General features: G+C 40.8%; 1 protein-coding gene across 1 annotated transcript in view; it reads right to left on the bottom strand.

Moving 5' to 3' along the window:
* The window catches only part of vps13b (vacuolar protein sorting 13 homolog B), a 378,602-nt gene that overhangs the window by 338,664 nt on the left and 17,409 nt on the right, over positions 1-22,529 (bottom strand). The window contains 3 exon segments of the mRNA XM_088999785.1: positions 4,578-4,759; positions 5,379-5,546; positions 15,041-15,158. Coding sequence (XP_088855911.1) covers positions 4,578-4,759; positions 5,379-5,546; positions 15,041-15,158 — 468 coding nt within the window.

Here is a 22,529-nt window from a genome sequence, read left to right on the forward strand (position 1 = left end):
GTACACGAAAGAGAATGAGGCCAGAAGAATAAACAGGCTGTTCGCAACACAACCTGCGAAAGTGTACGCTCAGTGGCAGGGTTCTAACAGCAGAGCAGACCCTCCAAGGCTGGAAACTGAAAGATACTGGAAAGGCATATGGGAGAAGGAGGTCGCACATAACAGCAGTGCACAATGGCTGGTGACTCTGAAAGAGGAGCACAGCAACCTCCCTGAGCAGAACCCAGTTACCATCACAGCGGCAGATATACAGGGAAGAGTCTCAGGTATGAAAAACTGGACGGCACCAGGCCCGGATATGGTCCACACCTACTGGCTAAAGAAACTCACAGCTCTCCACGAGCGCCTAGCAGCACAAATGAACCAGCTGCTGATGGATGGGACTCACCCAGGATGGCTAACCGAAGGGCGAACAATCCTGATCATGAAGGATTCCTCAAAGGGTGCAGTTCCTTCCAACTATCGGCCAATAACCTGTCTCTCCACAACATGGAAGCTCATGTCAGGCATCATTGCGGCTAAGATAAGTGGACACATGGATCAATACATGAGCAAAGCACAGAAAGGCATTAGTAGAGATACTAGAGGTGCCAAACATCAGCTGCTGGTTGACAGAACAGTCGCTCAAGACTGCAGGTCCCGACATACCAACCTGTGCACAGCCTGGATTGATTACAAGAAAGCATATGACTCGATGCCACACACATGGATCAATGAATGCTTGGAGTTGTATAAGGTCAACAGGACCCTGAGAGCCTTCGTTGCAAACTCGATGAGGATGTGGAAAACCACACTTGAAGCCAATGGCAAGCCACTAACGCAAGTGTCCATCAAATGTGGCATATACCAAGGTGATGCACTCTCCCCACTGCTGTTCTGCATAGGACTGAACCCCCTCAGCCAGATAATCGCCAAGACAGGCTATGGATACCGCCTCAGAAATGGAGCTACGATCAGTCACCTCCTCTACATGGATGACATCAAGCTGTATGCTAAGAGCGAAAGGGACATAGACTCCCTGATCCACACAACCAGGATCTACAGCAGTGATATCGGAATGTCATTCGGGCTGGAGAAATGTAGTCGGATGGTGACTAAGAGGGGCAAGGTAGTTCACACTGAAGGGGTCTCACTCCCTGAAGGAACAATAGCAGACATTGAAAACAGCTACAAGTACCTCGGTATACCACAGGCCAATGGCAACCTCGAATTAGCAACAAGGAAAGCGGCTACGACCAAATACCTCCAGCGGGTGAGGCAAGTCCTCAGAAGCCAGCTCAATGGCAAGAACAAGACCCGGGCAATAAACAGCTATGCCCTGCCAGTGATCAGATACCCTGCAGGAATAATAAGGTGGCCAAAGGAAGAGATTCAGACCACGGATATTAAGACCCGAAAACTCCTCACCATGCACGGAGGGTTCCATCCCAAGTCCAGCACCCTGAGACTGTACACAAGCCGTAAGGAAGGAGGCCGGGGACTAGTGAGTGTGAGAGCCACTGTCCAGGATGAAACATCCAAGCTCCATGAATACATCAAAGAGAAGGCTCCAACGGATGATGTACTCAGAGAATGTCTCAGTCAATGGGGAACAGAGGATGAGGTGCTGGAAGAGGGACAATCATGGGAGGAAAAGCCCCTACACGGGTTGTACCACCGAACCATAGCAGAAGTGGCTGATCTCAAGAAGTCCTATCAGTGGCTAGAGAGGGCTGGCCTAAAGGACAGCACAGAGGCACTCATCCTGGCTGCCCAAGAGCAGGCCCTGAACACCAGAGCCATAGAGGCAGGGATATACCACACCAGACAAGACCCAAGGTGTAGGTTGTGCAAAGAGGCACCTGAGACAATCCAACACGTAACTGCAGGGTGTAAGATGCTGGCAGGGAAAGCCTACATGGAGCGCCATAACCAGGTGGCTGGCATAGTCTACCGAAACATCTGTGCGGAGTATGGACTGGAAACCCCAAGGTCAAAATGGGAAACACCTCCCAAGGTGGTGGAGAATGACCGAGCAAAAATCCTGTGGGACTTCCAGATACAGACTGACAAGATGGTAATGGCCAACCAACCAGATATCGTGGTCATAGATAAAGGGGAAAGGAAAGCCGTTGTCGTGGATGTAGCGGTCCCGAGTGATGGGAACATCAGAAAGAAGGAACATGAGAAAATCGAGAAATACCAAGGGCTCAGAGAGGAGCTGGAGAGAGCCTGGAAGGTAAAGGTGACAGTCGTGCCTGTGGTGGTCGGAGCACTCGGGGCAGTGACCCCCAAACTCGACGAGTGGTTGCAACAGATCCCGGGAACAACATCGGATATCTCGGTCCAGAAAAGCGCAGTGCTGGGAACAGCACGGATACTGCGCAGAACCCTCAAGCTTCCTGGCCTCTGGTAGAGGACCCGAGCTGAAATGGGGACAGACACCACCCATGGTGGGTGAGACGAGGATTTTTTTTTTTTTTTTTATATATATATATATACAGTAAAGTCTCATTATATCGATATTCAAGGGAGTCCGAAAAAATATCGATATAACCGGGACTATCGATATATCCGACCCTGTTTGCATGTAATTTTCTCCGTGCCTGCATAAAAATAGTATCGATATAACCGGGACTATCGATATATCCGATATCGATATAACGAGACTTTACTGTAAATATATATATATATATATATATACATAAATATAATGTAATGTAGCCACAAGGGGGCACAAGCCAGTGTCTTATTGTGCCGGTCCCAAGCCAGGATAAATACAGAGGGTTGTGTCAGGAAGGGCATCCGACGTAAAACAATTTGCCAAAACAAATATGCGACTCAAACCTCTGAATCCCATACCGGATCAGTCGAGGCCCGGGTTAACAACGGCCGCCATTGGTACTGATGACCTTCAGAGTGCCGGTGGAAAATGGACTACTGTTGGTCGAAGAAGGAGAGGAGGGAGGTGTGCCCGGAGGAAAAGTGAGAAATCGAATGCCAAGAGTAGAACTAAGAGAACTAAGAGTAGGAACTTTGAATGTAGGAACAATGACAGGTAAAGGTAGAGAGCTGGTTGACATGATGCAGAGAAGGAAGGGAGACATACTGTGTGTCCAGGAGACCAGGTGGAAAGGGAGCAAGGCTAGAAGCTTAGGGTCAGGGTGTAAGTTGTTCTATCATGGTGAAGACAGAAAGAGAAATGGAGTTGGGGTTATCTTAAAAGAGGAGTTTGTTAGGATTGTCTTAGAAGTAAAAAGAGTATCAGATAGAATGATGAGTCTGAAGCTTGACATTGATGATGTGATGTTCAATGTTGTTTGTGGGTATGCCCCACAAGTAGGATGTGAGCTGGCGGAGAAGGAGGAATTTTGGTTGGACTTTGATGAAGTTATACAAAACATCCCGAGAAGTTAGAGGGTTGTAATTGGTGGAGACTTCAATGGGCATGTTGGCGCAGGAAACAACGATGATGAGGGGGTGATGGCCAGGTTTGGAGTCCAGATGAGGAACGCTGAAGGACAGATGGTGGTTGACTTTGCTAAGAGAATGGAAATGGCTATTGTGAATAATTACTGTATATGGATTATGGTCGAGAACCGAAGTATCACTGTGTGTATATATATATATATATATATATATATACAGTAAAGTCTCGTTATATCGATATCGGATATATCGATAGTCCCGGTTATATCGATACTATTTCTATGCACGCACGGGGAAAATTACATGCAAACAGGGTCGGATATATCGATAGTCCCGGTTATATCGATATTTTTTCGGACTCCCTTGAATATCGATATAACAAGACTTTACTATATATATATATATATATATATATATGGATTATGGTCGAGAACCGATGTATCACTGTATATATATATATATATATATATATATATATATATATATATATATATATATATATATATATATACGGACCATAATCCGTTCCAGAACCCTGTTCGAAAAGCGATTTGTTTGAACACCGAAACCATTTTTCCCATTACAAATAATGTAAATCGTTTTAATCTGTTCCAACAACCTGAATGTTTACCTTTTTAGTACAGTATTGTATACATTAACAACAGTTGGTCACGAAGAGAGCGATACACCCGTACGCCGCTCAGCATCCCATCCTCGCGTATTTTTATATATCATCTATATATCATATATATATATATATATATATATATATATATATATATATATATATATATATATATATATATATGAGTATAGTTTTTGCTTTTTTGAATGTTGCTGTGCCGATTACCATTTTATGTTTGGGAGCCTTTTACTGAGCGTGTTGCTTGTTCTGTAGCCACAAAGGCACATATGTCTTCTTGTGCCGGTTCCAAGCCCGGATAAATACAGAGGGTTGTGTCAGGAAAGGCATCCGATGTAAAAGCTTGGCCAAAACAAACATATATATATATATATATATATATATATATATATATATATATATATATATATATATAGATATATATATATATATACACAGAGAGAGAGAGAGAGAGAGAGAGAGAGAGAGAGAGAGAGAGAGAGAGAGAGAGAGAGAGTGAAAGGTTTTTTTTTTTCTTATTACTTACTTTGATGACAGAGGGGATCTTTGAATTGATGTTGTCGTAACTAAAATGAAGACGTGTTCGGAAAGAGCATTTGTACAACAGCGGGTCTTGGTAAAACTCAATCTTGCCACTTGCATTCCGTTTGTCTAAGCACACAGTACAATCTGAAAAGTTGATCACTTTCCGAAGGACGAGTTCTGGAGCTGTAGAAGAAGCACAATTACATGTTAATATCGGAGTCTCTCTAACCCGAAGAAAGAAATTTCATGTGTGTTGTATGTTGCACATATATTTTTTACATTAAAGTTGACAATAACATGAGCACTTAATGAGAATCCCAAATCTCATTCACTGGAAATTCTTAATTGAGCCTGAATGTTATTTGACGAGGCCAGAATGAATTGCCTACGGTCCATATGCAGGCCTTCATGATAAGGATGATCCACAGCTGGTCAAAAGGGTTGATACCATCGGGTGATCATTGGCATACAGTTTTGTTTTGTTGGTTTTTTTTATATCCCTATCCATACATGCTGCTCAAGCCTCCCTCATTAATAATAAAATGATAGAGTGGATGAAAACTATTTCATTCGGTGAAGCAATTATAATAATGATAATAATACATTTTATTTCAAGCGCCTTTCAAAGCTCTGAAGGACACTTTACAGTCACAGACAAGCATAGATACTTATCAAAACTGCCTGACATTGATACCACTAACCATGTCTGGCAATCAAAACATTTGCAATTGTTTCCCCAGAAAATAATTCTGCAAAATTATTTTGAAGAGAGTACATCGGACCTCACCAAAATTCATCTTACCAGTGATGTCCATGAAGGCCCTCTCCCAGACATCGTCCACAGTGTAGCACTCTGCAGAAGTAATGTTGACTGACAACACAATGTCATCCTCGACGTACTTCAAGATCAAGTTGTTCACCAAAATATTCACATTATTCACCACACGTCTAATCAGGCTCTGTACATAACCTATAACAAAAACAAGCACACATTTAAGAAACACAATAAGCATTCAACAGGTGCAAGTAAAACACGTGTATGTTGTTGGACAAGACGATCTCACACACACACGAGCTCACAAGCAAGTTCATTGCAAAATTGAAGGGGCAGAGCTCAGAGGTCTGCATGAGCCAATTTTCCCACCACCAGATTCTGCAAAACTCTATGCGATTGAATGACAGACATGCAAAAGAAGGGTTCTTCCATATCGTTCCCACATACTGGAGATGAAACCATTTAATTGTTCTGAATGTCAACCTTAGTAGTAAGGTTTAGTATTACAATACAAGGAGGCCAAATCAGAATCAGAAAACCTTTAATTGTCCCACAATGAGGAAATCTGCAGTCCACCGCAGCAATTTGAAAGGGGATGTGAGGTGTGTGTTGCGTTAAATGTTGTTCTTCCTGGTTCAGCACTCCATTTGTATAGTCTAAATATTAAATCAGTAGGAAGCAAGGTGATATACAAAAAAAGGAATATTTATTATCAGGCAGCTAGAGGATGTTTTCCAGGGGAGAAGCTACGCCAAGGATCAGAGAGACAAGAGCGCGCGTCTCAAACATTTATAAACAACAGGAGTGATGTCACTTTGGAAAGGACCTATCATCTGCTAGATACAATCAGGAATATTTATTATTAGACTGAAACATGATAGCTGGATTTCTATACTAAGTATGAGCTGAGTACATGTATACTAATTAACATATACAGAAAACTAAACTACATACATATATGGACTTACTAATTGATAAGAATAAGTAGAAATGAAATAACATGGGATGTTTTTAGCATGCGAATCTAACTAATTCTAACAGTGTGAAAGGATAAAAAAACAAGATATTCTAAGCATTGTAAAAATGTCAGCAGATTGAGATGTATACTGTAAATGTGCAAAACTGTTTCATAAAAAACAGTGCAAAGTAGTATCAGTGCAAGTGCAAGTATCAAGAAAAGGTATAATAATAATAATAGTAATAATAATACATTTAATTTAAAACAGATTATTTTCTTACAGACAGTGCATTGTAGGTGTTCAAATACCTGACATGTTTCAGCATAGACTTCCGCCTTCGTCAGAGTGTCAGCTGAAAAAAGGACACTGTGACACTCTGATTAAGGCGGAAGTATACGCCGAAACATGTCAGGTATTTGAACACCTACAATACACTGTAAGAAAAGAATCTGTTTTAAATGAGATATCAAGTAGACAGGATGACCTTAATACAACTAATAATACATTTAATTTACAAGCACCTTTCTGGATACCCAAGGACACTTTACAGTAAAAACAATACATACAACAATAAAATCATTCATAAAACAATAAATAATAAAACAGCAGATTGAACTACACCATGAAAGCGAGTTTAAATAGGTGGGTTTTCAGGTGAGATTTGAAAGTAGGAAAGGAGTCAATGTTACGGATGTCGGGTGGAAGTGAGTTCCAGAGTTTGGGAGCGGAGCGCCTAAAAGCTCTGCACCCCATTGTGGTGAGACGGGCAGAGGGCATACAGAGGTGGAGGGAGGAAGAGGATCTGAGGGCCCGAGAGGGAACGGAGATTTGAAGTAGGTCAGACAGATAGGGGGGAAAAAGGTTATGGATGGCTTTAAATGTAAACAGAAGTATCTTGAAATCAATACAAAGTTTAACAGGTAGCCAGTGGGGCTGCTGGAGGACAGGAGTGATGTGGTGAAAGGAGGGGGTTTTAGTGATGACCCGGGTAGTGGAATTTTGGACTAGTTGGAGTTTATGGAGACATTTTTGATTGACCCCGAAAAGAAGTGAATTACAATAATCGATACGGGAGGTGACAAGACTGTGGATAAGAATAGCAGTGGTGTGAGGGGTGAGAAAAGGACGGAGACGATTGATATTACGGAGGTGGAAATATGCAGACCGAGTTATGTTATTTATGTGGGAGTGAAAAGATAGTGTACTATCGAGGATGACACCCAGGCTCTTGACCTGAAACTGTTTGCTTTGTGAAGGGGGGATTTAGTACCGACAAGGAGAAGTTCAGTTTTTTTGCTGTTTAGTTTGAGAAAGTTTTGAGAAAACCAAGATTTAATTTCTGAGAGGCAAAGTGTAAGGGATGCAGGTGGAAGAGAGGCGTCAGGTTTACTGGAGAGTTAGAATTGGGTGTCATCCGCGAAGCAGTGAAAGTGAATGCCAAAATTGCGGAGGATATCACCAAGGGGAAGAATGTATTTAATAAAGAGAAGGGGCCCCAGAACAGACCCTTAGGGCACACCAGAAGAAACAGGAGAGAGGAGTATTTTTATATATGTAGCTGTATTCCATCAACATATATTGACAAACTACGTGTTAATATGTTTGGACCAACTGGTTCTATGCAACTGTTAATGTTATCTCCACTTTGGTTAGATAGTGTACATGGAAGGTCTATGTCACAAATACAGCTCTTGTGGGCATGTCAGACTTTTTTGAACACTATTGAGATGAACACGTACTAAATTACACATGTAACCAGGATTGGGCTGGTTGTTTTTGTATCTTTATGTAAAGTATCACATCTGAAAAGGAGGAAGCAAACAAGCTCTGGTAATGGTGTCAACATAGTGGAGGCAAAAGGAGAGGCAATGCAATGAGAACCTTTTTACTTCTGTTAAGAAGTTGAGAAGGGTTGAGAAGTCCAAGATGGCACCTGAGTAGGCAGTCATCAGCAAGTGCGCTCATGAGCGTCGCTTTTTTTGTTCAGCGGAAAGGTCGGTGCTGTTGGACAGTCTGCAGCTGGATGAATGCATGGCTTGAGGAGCCCTCGATAAGAAGAAAGGAGTGTCAGCGCAGAGCGCCGATGCGTATGTGAAACTGTCGCGGCTTGGAATTGAAGCGGATTTACGTGGGACAGGAGATGTGAGACAATCTCTTTTCGTCAATGGATACTATAGCCGCATGTTTGCTTTCAACATTTATCTTGTATTGGACCTGCACATTCCACCATGACGTCCCTGATCCATTGCTGAAAAGGATGCTTTGATACTCTCCTCTTCCATCTAGAACTGCTTCGTGTCACAAAGAGGTTTCAGAAAGTGCTGAAGAATGAATGACTCTCTGTGTCTTCGTTGTGTCATATTATTTGTTATTAAGTTTTTTTGTTCTTTTGACTTCAAGATGGCGCCGCGAGAGTGGCTGCTTTTCCAGCAGCCCCTGTATTTAGTTTTTCTACTTCTTTCTTTCCTTTCATTACTTTGCTGCTGTGAAATGTAAATTTCTCCACTGCGAGACGAATAAAGGCACATCCAATCCAAGAATTTGTAATTAAATGTCAGCCAAAATTATTGTGATGCATTGTTTACTCAGTAAAAGTGTTAGGAGCTTCTGAATGATCTAAGGGCCAGTTACAAGAAGTAGCCACCTCACTTAAGAAGAAAATCCGCAATTCTGTGCATCTGGCAACTTTTTCGCACATTGGGACAACAGGTGCTGGCTCTTCCCAAAGCATTCTCCAGTGTTGAACGCAACTTTTGGGAGGATGGGCACCGACCTGGGTGTATATCCACTGCCAATGACTGAAGTTGAATAAACAAAGCATGGCTCTCAGTTTCTGGCTTCCAAAGAATCTTTTCTTTTTTCATCTTCATTCACACTTCAAACTTTACTCGCACTTGTGGCATCTCCCCAAATTTTCCATCATAAAGTCAGAGCTAACTAAATAGCAAAAGCACCGTTTCAATTTGAAAAAAAAAGTTTAAAATAGTGCAGAAAGAAAACTCCAAACCATCAGAGCGGTGCCGTCATTTATTTCTCCGGTATGCTGTTAGGTCACGGCAGCGTAAAACATACTACACAAACATCTTGAGTTTTCACTTTATTTCCAAACCCAAATGTTTATCTTCCTGTATTTTCATGAATACTCTAATGAAAAAAAAAGATTAAAATGAATTAGCATGCTGTTCTGCTGTGCCTTACGAGACATGACAAAATTATTGAGACTTTGCTGACTGACCCATTAGAGACAAGTGGGGAGGGTGACATAAACGCAATGTTTGTTTGTCACAGAGGTGCCTGGCTTTGCATGCTTGAGCGTGCCAAAGTTGGTGTGTGTTCTGGCTTCTGCAGCATGTATGAGTGTGGCTGTGGTTCTGAGGTCAGTTCGAAAGCTGCTGTTGCATCAGCAGCCTGGACGCTAAACCAGCAATGTTATTTCCGTTTCTGGATCTAATTTGTCCACTGCTGGGATGTTTTTCACTCATGTTTCACTCGTGCTTACTCTTGCCTCACACAAAGACCCTCAATGAACTATCACACAAATGTGACCTTCAATAAACAACTGACATGGGCCAGCACCTCACCTCGAGCCAAAGAGACACGCTTTTGAAAAATGTTTACTAAAGTCACAAGAGTTGAGAGGGGAAAGGTAAGGGCGCTGGGCTACGGGAGATCCAAAACAATTTGTGACTTTCAGGTCCTACACGCAATGAAAGGACTGCCAACTTCAACATAACCTGATGAAATGTTGGGGGAATAGCCTAAAAAGTGTCATTTTTGACTGAATTCGAAGAGCACCTCTATTTCACTAAAATGAGAAAATAAAAAGGTGATCGAATAATAACAACAAATCAATCACAGTATTCCAGTATCCAGGGTGGGATATTCAGTCAAGGACAACCGACACAATTTTTTTGTTTCCTAACTGACATCAGAAAAACGTTTTATAACATCTAAAATACTGAAAACACGCAGGCTGATATTTTCAGTCAAATGCAAAACACCAAGAGAAATGAGTTAAAGTGTCCCAAAACTACTGCAAAATGACCCAGGAAATGCCGAGTTTCAGAAGGTCCCACCCCCTTGTTTGTGACGTCACGCCAGGATGTCTTGCCTTGCTCTAGAACAGGGGTGTCAAAGTCATTTTTTGCCGCGGCCCACATTGTAGTTATGGTTTCCTCTCGAGGGCCGTTATGAATTTGGGGAACCCATTAGAATGTTTAAATCCCTTCAAATATTACATATAGAGCACACAGCAAATTAATGAATGACTCGTTTTCAAATCTGAAGTCAAGAATAATGACTTTTATTGTGGTTGACATCCAAAAATATGAAATTTTGGCTCAGATTTTAGCAATCATCATGGAATTTAACAAGTTTGATTTGCTTTCGCGGGCCGAAAAAAATGATGTGGCGGGCCGGATTTGGCCCGCGGGCCTTGACTTTGACACCTGTGACATAGAATAAGGTATATAGTGTGTAGTTTTAAGGCTTATTTAGTTGAAAAGTATATTTTATGGAAACCCGGGAACGGATTATTCCCATTTTAATGGTTTCCTATGGGATTTTTTTTTCGCCTTACACACTCTGTCTGGGAACCAATTAATCAGAATCAGAATACCTTTATTCGTCCCACAATGGGGAAATTTGCAGTCCACAGCAGCAATTAAAAAGGGATGGGGTTGGGGTGGGGGTGAAAGGATAGAAAACAAGATATTCTAAGCATAACAAAATAAAAATGTCAACTGTATACCGTGCAAATGTAAATGTGCAAAAACCGTTCTATAAACAAGACTGTACATAGTGCAGAATCAAGAAATGCATTTTGATATATTGCAACAACCCATATTTACAAGTGTCTAGTTCATAAGTTGAGGTCTCACTGTACACAGTAAAGTCTCGTTATATCGATATTCTCGGGAGTCGGAAAAAAATATCGATATAACCGGACTATCAATATATCCGATCCTGCGGCATGTATATTTTCTCCTTGCGTTTATAGAAATATTATCGTAATAAGCAGTACTATCGATATAACCGATATATATATATATATATATATATATATATATATATATATATATATATATATATATATATATATATATATATATATATATATATATATATATATATATATATATATATATAGTAAAGTCTCGTTATATCGCACCTGCCTGGCACTGGAGTGGACACATTTTTGCATGTCTGGCAATGAATGAAGTAAAGTTGTGCAATGCCACAGGCACTGATTTGGACTGTAGTTGGTTAGCTTGGTGCATGACTGGAAAAGTGTGGTGGGATTTTCTCTCCCTCTCACTCTCCCTTCACACCTACCTTTGCGCAAAGGGAGAATCTGGGGTGAAGCACCTTGCTTTAACAGCTGGGGAGTGATATTATTTCATAACATCAGGCATGGAAATGGATCCTCCCCAGATAGAACTAGCTAGGACTGAATCTAAGTTCATATATTCATGCATGCTGAGTTTCAGATAACTTGGGTGTTACACTGTGACCTATTCTGCAAGCTGAATACCCATTCCTTCCCATTCTTCTTCTACAACCTCCCCGCCCCCTCCCAAAATAAACGTGTCTTTTCCGATTGCTCGAATTTAGTTTTTATGTTAGTAATGCAGACTGTGTTATTTTGTTAGTTTTCTAACATGGATTGTTTTATAGAGGTGTACATATAATTTGAGAATTGAGATGGCAATATAGAAAGAGTGCTTTGAGGACTTGACGAATGAGGAAAATGAGACGGAACAAAGAGTAGAAGACGTGACTGTTGTGGACCAAGACGTAGCAAACATTAGCAAGGATGAAGTGAGGAGGGCGCTGAAGAGGATGAAGGGTGGAAAGGCCTGATGATTTACCAATCGAGGTACTGAAGTGTCTAGGATTGGGTTGGGTTCTAAAATTTGACAGAGGGGCCGGGCCAGGAGCATTTGGAGGGAGTGTTTGGGCCGGAAATACTAAGCCTAAAGCATTAAAGGACAACCGACGCCTCCGGACAAGTTTTGTCCATAATTTATAAAATCACTTCAAATGATGTCGACTGAGCGTATTTTACAAAGATTCCACAGCATATAGCTATAGTTCACGTTTTAAGACTTGCGCTGAATATTCATGAAGTCTTGTTTTCGAGTTGATGACGATCCCCATGTGACGTCACGTTTGGACCGCCCCTGACCGAGAAAGTGACACACAATGCATTTTGTTTGGTCTGAAAACCTCGTGTTAATCCGTGTTGATGGCAAAATTAGAAAAAGGAAAACACATAAATAACGCCATGGTAAATCGTTGTGTGTTGCACCAAGACAACTATTTGACATTCGCTGACACAAATTCCCAGCTGACAAATCAGACCATTTCCACCGGAGCTTGGGCGCAATCTTCTGCATTTTCTGGGTGCTGCATTGCTGTCATTGACGGCTCGAATTGATATGGGAGGACTCCTTGAATCAATTGCAAACATTTATGATTTCCTCTTCAGAACTATTTGAATCATATTCATAACTGGATGAGTAAAGAGAAAGCATCTTCTCCGAATCCGAAGCCATTGTTTTGATTCTCGAGCAAGGCAAGACGTCTTGGCGTGACGTCACGAACAAGGGGGTGGGACCTTCTGAAACTGGCCATTTCCGGATTCATTTTGAAGTCATTTTTATTGGTGTTTTTCATTTAACTAAAAATATCAGCCTGCCTGATTTGGGTATTTTAGATGCCATAAAACGTTTTTCTGATGTCAGTGGGAAACAAAAAAATGGTGCCGGTTGTCCTTCAAATGTAGTGTACAAACCTCATAGCACAGTAAGAACACTACAACCCAATTTATTAACTGTCTTTCAAATGTGAAAAATATCTCTGATCAGTTAATAAATTTGTCTCAAGGAATATGGCGTTTACAGACTATTTCGCAGATACTTGGAGGAGGAAATGGAAATAGATTAAAATAACATATGCACTGTGATTTATCAAGATTGCGTCTGTTCTTAAGTTTTCATCGAAGGGGCAAAGTTAAAGAAATCAACATTTATTGAAAAATGGAATCACTTTCAACATTCAAAACATATTATTACACAACGAAATATTCAAGCTCAATAATACCTACTTGTGTTAAATTCCGCCAAATCATAGATGGTTTGTCCTGACCGCGCGCTCAACAAACTCCTCACTGACGCCCTCGCCTTCACACGCAAACAATACACGTGTACCGTCGCCGAGCACACAGACATAGGCTACCTGCAGAAGAAATTTGCATACTCGGCACGGCAGCCAATCAGAAGCCTGCTTTTTTCTTCCGGACTTTCGCAAGCGTTATAAAGTCGTGCAATTGCATGTCATTTTCCAAAATAGATGCACAGAACCTCAGCCCAGAAGAAAGATTCAAAAGAAGCTAACAACATATGTGACGCTACAAAACGTAAATTTACATTAAACCGTGACTGTAAAGTGTACGTGAGACTTATGAAAGGGGCTTAGTGGCTCGTAGGAATCAATGCAAACGTTGCATTGTGCACCGCAATGACAATCGACTACTGCAGCAAAATCTACAGCCATGCTTATTTACCGTAAATTAAGCAAGGTAGCATTTTTAGTAGGTACATTCTTGATTTAAAAAAAACTTTATACTTTGTGACAATGTTTTTTAATGTGATTAGTTCTCTCATTGTGTTTCACGTTGTGAAAAATGGGGCAGGCAACTTTCAGACACTGTTTTTACTATAATTTGGGCAAATTCGGCGGGCCGGATTAAAAACCCTAACGGGCCGTATGTGGCCCGCGGGCCGTAGTTTGCCCATGTCTGTCTTAGATGGTGAACAGATGCCTGAATAATGGAGACGAAGTGTACTGGTGCCCATTTTCAAGAAGAAGGGACATGTGCAGAGTTGTAGTAACTACAGAGGAATAAATCTGATGAGCCATACAATGAAAATATGGCTTGGATGGTTTGGACATGTCCAGAGGAGAAAGAGTGACTATATCGGGAGAAGGATGCTGAGCCTTGAACTGCCAGGCAGGAGACCGAGAAGAAGACCAAAGAGGAGGTTTATGGATGTTGTCAAAGAGGACATGAAGGTAGCTGGTGTGAGAGAAGAGGATGAATAAAACCGGGTTAGATGGAGGACACTGATTCGCTGTGGCGACCCCTGACGGGAAAAGCCAAAAGGAAAGGAAGGAGTTTGATGAGAAGTTGTTCTGCAAAGCATGCAGTCGATGTTTAACAAGAAAACTATCAGGAATGTCTGCAGAGAAATCGCGAATCAAAATTTAACATATTAACAAACATATTTTATATGTTGTTGACCATGTTCAGACTGAGCGAATGAATTCATTGAAACTGCATAAAATGAAGGTTTGTAAAATTAAGCTGTACAGATACGCCCACTTCTCCCCTCAACATGTTTTTAATCAGTGAACTTATTTAATTCCGTGCATAATACATTATGTATAATACTGTATTAAATGGAAACCCTCTGGAGGCATTGTTCCACTTTAATGCCCCCTTGGCATACAAACTTTTCGGTTTACGAACGTTACATTTATGAAAATTTTACCTTGGCATACAAACTTTAAATTGGCATACAAACTTTTTTGTACACGGAGCTGCCTCAATGAGTGACATGTTCGCGAACGAGCCCATTCTTCTAACAACAAAATGGCAGCCGACTGTTTTTATCCTTTATTCCCCGCCCCCAGTCTTTGGTTAAACTTTTCTGGGCCATCATTTACCTGGGGGAAGGTCTGGATCACTGGGGGCAGCCTGCTGCAGTCGGCGAGGCTTTCCGACAGCCTTGGAACTCTCTGAGACGGTGCGACTTGTTGAGCTAGATCCGCTCTCATGGTCATCCTGATGAGAAAAATAAAAACGCTCGCGTGAAGATGAGAGCTACTGTTCAAGTTCTAATCACAGATGAATCTGGGTGGAAAACTTTTGGGATGAAAGCACAAAATATTTGCAATTGAGTGTGTTACTATTTTGTCGTGTGCACAAATGTAATACTGTATGTGCAACGTGAGTTCTGCATTTAGCTGGCAGAAAGCAAGCAGCACTGAGTTTCAGTGTTTCTTTCGGTCATGATTAATCCCAAGCGGACTTTTCTCCCACGATAGGCCCTACAAATACATTTGGATGACACATGTATTATAGTCGTAATAATAATAAAACAAATTATTGTTTTTATTGTTATTAATGGTGTTGTTGTTATTTAATAACTATAACTGTTATTATTAAATTATTATTGTTATTGTTATTTTGATTCTTATTGTTATACGTATTGTTATTACCATTATTATTGCATTAATATCATTGTTATTAAATTGTTAAAATATTAAAATATTAGCATATTAAAATATTAAAAGATCAAAATATAAAAATATAAAAATGTCAAAATATAAAAATATAAAAATATAAAAATATAAAAATATAAAAATAAAACATTAAAACAAACATGAAAACATAAAAACATTAAAAGACAAATTATCACATTACCACATCATCGAATTATCAAATTATCATTACAATCATTATTATTATTAGCATTATTATCATTATTATTATTATTATAACATGAGATGAATTTACACAGCACCTTTTGAAACATTGTTACAAGGCGCTTACGGGTGATTGGAATTGATAGCATGAAAGACATTAAGACGAAATAGTGTTTCATATAATGGATGGATGGATTTGCCACTTAATAGTTCTATTTCAAATCCAATCTATTTGGCACGATATATGGAGCACTAGCATAAACATGCAGGACAGGGAGATTTGAAGGGCAATTTGATAGGCAAGCTCTATGGTACTTTGACTTCAGAAATTTGGTAGCTTGTTTAAGGGCCACTCCAGCATGTTCAGGAAACCTTCACCCTAACCACATTATTTTACTTTTGGGAAACCCTAAAACTCGTTCAGGGTTATAGGTTGCTGAGAAACATATTTCTTCATTAATAAATGTTGAATACCGAAACCATAGTGACGCCATCAGAGTCATAAACCACAGAACACAAAATGGTTATGAGAGCCGAGATTCACGTATGATGTTGAATTGAACATATTGGTCGTATATTAACTCATGTAAACATGCTTCAAGTTTGTGAGACATTTCTTTTCAAAAGGAGTGAAATGTTATATGATAAAAGGGGAAAAAAGTAAAACATGAGTATACAGTTCCTTGCAAAAGTATTCGCCCCACTTGAATCTGGCATCCTTTTGCCACATTTCAGGCTTCAAACATAAGGATGTGATTTTTTTTGTCAAGAATCAACAAGTGGGACACAATCGTGAAGTGGGACAACATTTATTAGATAATTTAAACTTTTTTTAACAAATAAAAAACTGAAAAAGTGGGGCATGCCATATTATTTGGCATATATTGGCATATTTGCCTTTATTTTCAGTGCAGCAAACTCACTCCAGAAATTCAGAGAGGATCTCTGAATCATCCAATGTTTTCCTAATTGACCGATGATGATAAATAGAATCCACCTGTGTGTAATCTCCGTAGTCTCCGTATAAATGCACATGCTCTGGGACAGTCTCAGGGTTCTGTTTGAAGTGCAGAGAGGCTCATGAAAACCAAGAAAAATGTTGTAAGAAAATGTAAATATTTCTACTTCTTTAACTTTGATTTCGTAACAAAGGCTTTCATTTCTTATTATGAATCATCTCTTGTCCTCACAAATGACGTGAAATTTCGGGTTTGCTTCGGGCTCGGGCCTGCAAATCAAGTTAATTGGTCAAGCTCTGGTCGCGTCCGGTCGGACTACATTTGTTGTGCCTGATCTTACCTCTTTACGGCAGCAACCCAACAAGCATTACGGTTATAACGCAGCCTTAACAAGGATAGTTAAAAAAACATGCCGGTAAAAGTGAGACACGGCAGTAACACAGCAGCAACGTGTTAGCATTCACAAACAGGTCTTCTTCTTCTTTTCCTTTCGGATTTTCCCCTCAGGGGTCGCCACAGTGAATAAATGTCCTCCAGCTATCCCAGTTTTGTGCATCCTCTTCTCTCACACCAGCTACCTTCATGTCCTCTTTGACCACATCCATAAACCTCTTCGGGCTTCCTCTCGGTCTCCAGCCTGGCAGTTTAAGGCTCAGCATCCTTCTCCCAATATAGTCACTCTCTCTCCTCTGAACATGTCCAAACCACCTCAGTCTGACTGTCTCCAAAGCCTCTAATATGAGTTGTCCCTCTAATGTACTCATTCCTGATCCTATCCAACCTGGTCACTCCCAAAGAAAACCTCAACATCTTCAGCTCTGCTACCTCCAGCTCTGCTTCCTGTCTTTTCTTCAGTGGCACCGTCTCCAGTCCAAACATCATGGCTGGTCTCACCACCGTTTTATACACTTTTCCTTTCATCCTAGCTGAAAGCCTTCTATCACACATCACACCTGACATTTTTCTCCAGCCGCTCCAGCCTGCCTGGACACGCTTCTTCACCTCTTTTCCACACTCTCCATTGCTCTGGACAGTTGACCCCAAGTGCTTAAAATCCTCCACCTTCTTTATCTCTTCTTCCTGTAGCATCACTCTTGCACTTGGATCCCTCTCATTCACACACATATATTCCGTCTTGCTGATTCTTGTCTCACATCGTCTGTCAACCTGTCCATCACCATAGCAAACAAGAAGGGGCTCAGAGCTGACCCCTGGTGGAGTCCCACCTCCACCTTGAATTCCTCAGTCATACCGACAGCACACCTCACAACTGTCTTACAGTCATGATACATGTCTTGCACCGCTCTGACATACTTTTCCGTCACTCCAGACTTCCTCATGCAATGCCACAGCTCTTCTATGCGCACGCTGTCGTACGCTTTCTCCAGATCTACAAAGACACAATGCAATTCCTTCTGACCTTCTCTGTACTTCTCTATCAGCATTCTTAAAGCAAACAGGTCTGGGTACAAAAACATACCAAGTCACTGCGACACGGAAGAAATATGTCAGAACTCAGTAACAGGGCTGGTTACAAAAACATAGCAAGTCGCTGAAAGCCATCCTCATATTCCTACTGTAAACTGAAACCATGGAAGTCTTCCTCCTGCGTATCGGATTGGAAAAGCGGCAGATATTTCTCGCCACACACGCTCTTATCCTCTCTTTTGGTGTTGCATTCAGTGTCACTTTCATCCTGAGGTAAGATCACTCCCGAGCTTGTGCTGTCCTCTTCTTCAGGCAACAGACCGGCTTTTCGAAACCCGTTGGTGATGGTTGATTTTTTTTACACTGCCCCACGCTATCAGGATCCACTGGCAAACTTGCGCAAAAGTTGCTCTTCGCATACGGCCAGTTTAGGTAGACGATTTCTCGCCGCTGGTCATCGAAGCCTCCCATTCAACTCGGAAGGCCACTTTAAATGCACGATTCACACGCAAAGCTACATTAAATTTGCATCTTTCTCGGCACATATATTCACCCTGTCTTACTCTTACCCTTAGTGCTCGAGCGCCACTGGCCACCGTTTGAAAGAATGCATAAATTGGCTGCATCGTTGCATAAACCGCAGGGTTGAAAGCTTGTGACAAATGTTGCATTTTATAATCCGGAAATTACGTAAACGTTTTTCTTGTTGGAACTGAACTGCACGGACATAGAGAATAGATCAAACAAATAAATGAATATATTTAAAAAACATTTGCCAAATTAAATCATTGAAGTTTGCAAATATTTATAACCAATGAACTGCATAGCTGCTCAGGCTTTAAGATCATACTAGTTTTGGACTGGATTGGATTTACCTTTATTTGTCTCGCAGTGTGGAGAAATTTACATTTCACAGCAGTAAAGTTATGAAAGAAGTAGAAAAACAAAATACACGAGCTGCTGGAAAGGCAGCCACTCTTGCGGTGCCATCTTGAAGTCAAAAGAACAAAAAAACTAAATGACCAATATGACAACACAAAGACAATATGACTCCTCAAATTGAAATTGGAGGAGAAAGGAGCGCAATTGAACACTCAATATCCCTTTAGACAGTAAATTACATGAGGGGCACATCTTTTCTCAGAGTGAATCTGTCGGACAGCATTACTGTATGCTGCCTCCATAGTAAATGGCTAATGAGCTTACAACGGAAGGGCACAAAATGGAAAAATGGGCTGGGAGGAACAAAGGAGGTATGCAATGGGGACTGTGGTCAAATCGGACAAGCAACGCCTGAATCCCTATGAAGTTAATTCATTTAAAGGACAACCGACACCTCCGGACAAGTTGTGTCCATAATTTGTAAAATCGCTTCAAATGACTTCTACTAAGCGCATTTTACAAAGATTCCACCGCTTATAGCTATATTTTACGTTTTAAGACTTGCGCTGAATATTCAGGAAGTCTTATTTTTGAGTTGGTGACGATTCCTGACGTCACGTCATGGAAGGAACGCCCCTGACCGAGAAAGGACACACAATGTATTTTGCGGTACTTTGTTTGGCCTGAAAACTTTGTGTTGATGGCGAGATTAGAAGGAAAACACATAAATAACGCGATGGTGAATCGTTGTGTGTTGCACCGAGACAACTATTTGATATTCACTGACAAAAATTCCCAGGAGACAAATCAACCCATTTCCACGGAGCTTTGTCGCCATCTTCTGCATTTTTGGGGTGCTACATTTCTGTCCGGATACCTTTAAAATGACACTGAATAAATTATTTAATCGATTGCAAACATGTATGCTTTCCTCTTCAGAACTATTTGAATCATATGCATAACTGGATGAGTAACAGGAAAGCATATTTTCCGAATCTGAAGCCATTGTTTTGATTCTCGAGCAAGGCAAGACGTCATGGCGTGACACCACGAACAAGGGGGCGGGACCTTCTGAAACTGGCCACTTCCGGGTTCAATTTGAAGTTTTTAGACACTTGGTCATTTTTATTGGTGTTTTGCATTTGACTAAAAATATCATCCTGCGTGTTTTGGGTATTTTAGATGCTATAACATGTTTTTGTGATGTCAGTTAGGAAACAAAAAAGTGGTGTCGGTTGTCCTTTAAGAAATAAACAACCTGATGGACATCATGCAAAATCCTTAAGACTACATCACAAGAACGAACAGACCTGCATAAAAAAAGCTATAGAAGAATGGAAGGGGCATTGCCTAAAGGCAACGGGGGACCTCCTAGCATGAGTGTAAGTGGGCACCAGCTGAGAGATAGGGTACAGGAAGGCCAGACCTAACCTCTACCCCCTGCAGACATCTGGCAGTGTGAGAGACCCAGAGGCAGTGTTTTAAACATGTCTCTCAAGTGTTGACATTCATTTGAGCCTCTCGAAAATTAGCTGAACCCTGCTGTCACTGCTGGTTATCAGAAAGATTGTCTTTGGAGATAGTGTGAGAGGTTTATTTGTATAAATCCAAAATATGAGACGGACATTCTTGACAGATTTAATCTATGTTGCCTCTCATGACATTTTTGTTATTACCATACTTCAAAATATACACTACAGTACATAGCCTGTATACAGCCAAAATTTTGCTGCACGTATTGAAAGCCCAAAACAAATATTTTATGATATGTGCCTGACATCCAAACCGTTTTTTTTTTATAATAACATTTTGCTTATGTACATAAAAGGGCACACATTGCATCTAAGTGATATTAAGAAAACTTTATTCATCCTGATGAAGGCAATTCATTCACAGCTCCAACATCCAAAGGCCAGCCACAACAAAACCTTAATAGGACAAGACCATTGAAGAATTGGAATTAATATCAGCACAGTTGAAAAGTAACGCAATAGTTTTCAAAAACAAAATCTAACAAGTCATACTACAGGTAAAGAAAAGCAATTAATTTAAAGATAGTGCTGTCACGGTCGGGCAAACGCTCTCACGTTTACCTTTGTTTTTCCACTGAGAGTCACTCGCAGACTCATGCTGACATCAAAGTGACAAGGCCTGGAGATTGGAGGCCAAGCAGTGAAGGGCGAAGCGCTTGGCATGATAAAATAAATGAAGGAAACCCCAACAAGTCTTCATCAAGACAAAACCCAGCTAGAGCCCCCCCCCCCCTCCCCCCCCTCAACCCAACTCCGCTCCCACCCTTCCACCCACACTCACACGCCATGAAGAGGCCCTATCTTCCATTTCAGGCTCGACAGGGCTCCCCCTTGAGGTTACACCTACTGTGTCTTAACAACTATATACAGTGAGACCTCTTACACACACCTCAACTTACAAACTTTTCGTCTTACAAATGTCAAATTTCTGAAAATTAAACCTTATAATAAGCACTATTTTCATAATACACACCCACCACGGCTGGCGGAGTGATCTTCGGCGGAAGCACATGACCGAACAGCACCAGAGGTTAAGTTACCAACAGTCCTTATGGAAGGTGACTCTCCTTCCATAAGCCATCGACAACCATCGAAAATAATAGGTCAATAAAACTTTATTTTACAGCACAGTTTATTTCTTTAATTACAGTCCTCATGTAATGCGCCTCTCTTTCCAAACAGCAATTCCCTTTGACCTCCGGCGCCATTCCATCAAGCCATCAATGACCATCACAAATGTAAATAAAGTGACTTTATGATACAATGCAGTGTATTTCTTTCATTACAATACAATTGCACATTTATTATACATAGAATAAGGTATGTTGTGAGTAGTCTTAAGGCTTATTTAGTTGAAAAGTATATTTTATGGAAACCAGGGAACGGATTATTCCCATTTTAATGGTTTCCTATGGGAAATGTTTTTTTGAGATACACACTTTTCGCCTTACACACTCTGTCTGGGAACCAATTAAGTTCGTAAGTTGAGGTCTCACTGTACTTGCCACCAAGTGATCTGCCAATATATTTTACTGTAGATTGGCAGCCGAACAGTATTCTAGATTTAAAAAAAAATAAATAAAAAAAAATAAAAAAAATGAAAGATACTGTTTATAGATTTACAATGATTTTCAACAACAATAGCTGGTGCTGTGTACAGCACACATACTGTAAATTAAACAAAGAAAATCCATTCACCTAGTGAATGGATGATAGTAAACGTTTAACCGGTTCAAGTTCACCGAGAGCTGGGACGTATGAAAGACGAATTTGAGCAGACGACTGACTGGCTGTGGAGATACCTGATGGGACAAACCAAACTGAACGCCACCGCCATGTGGACAGAGTGTCAGTCTATCATACGGCACAAATACAGAGAGAATTTCATCTTTTTAGTAGGAATTGACCCAATGCTCCAGTTATGAA

This window comes from Hippocampus bargibanti, linkage group LG06 (assembly GCF_051943395.1).
Source record: "Hippocampus bargibanti isolate YZ-2025 linkage group LG06, ASM5194339v1, whole genome shotgun sequence".
Lineage (NCBI taxonomy): Eukaryota > Metazoa > Chordata > Actinopteri > Syngnathiformes > Syngnathidae > Hippocampus > Hippocampus bargibanti.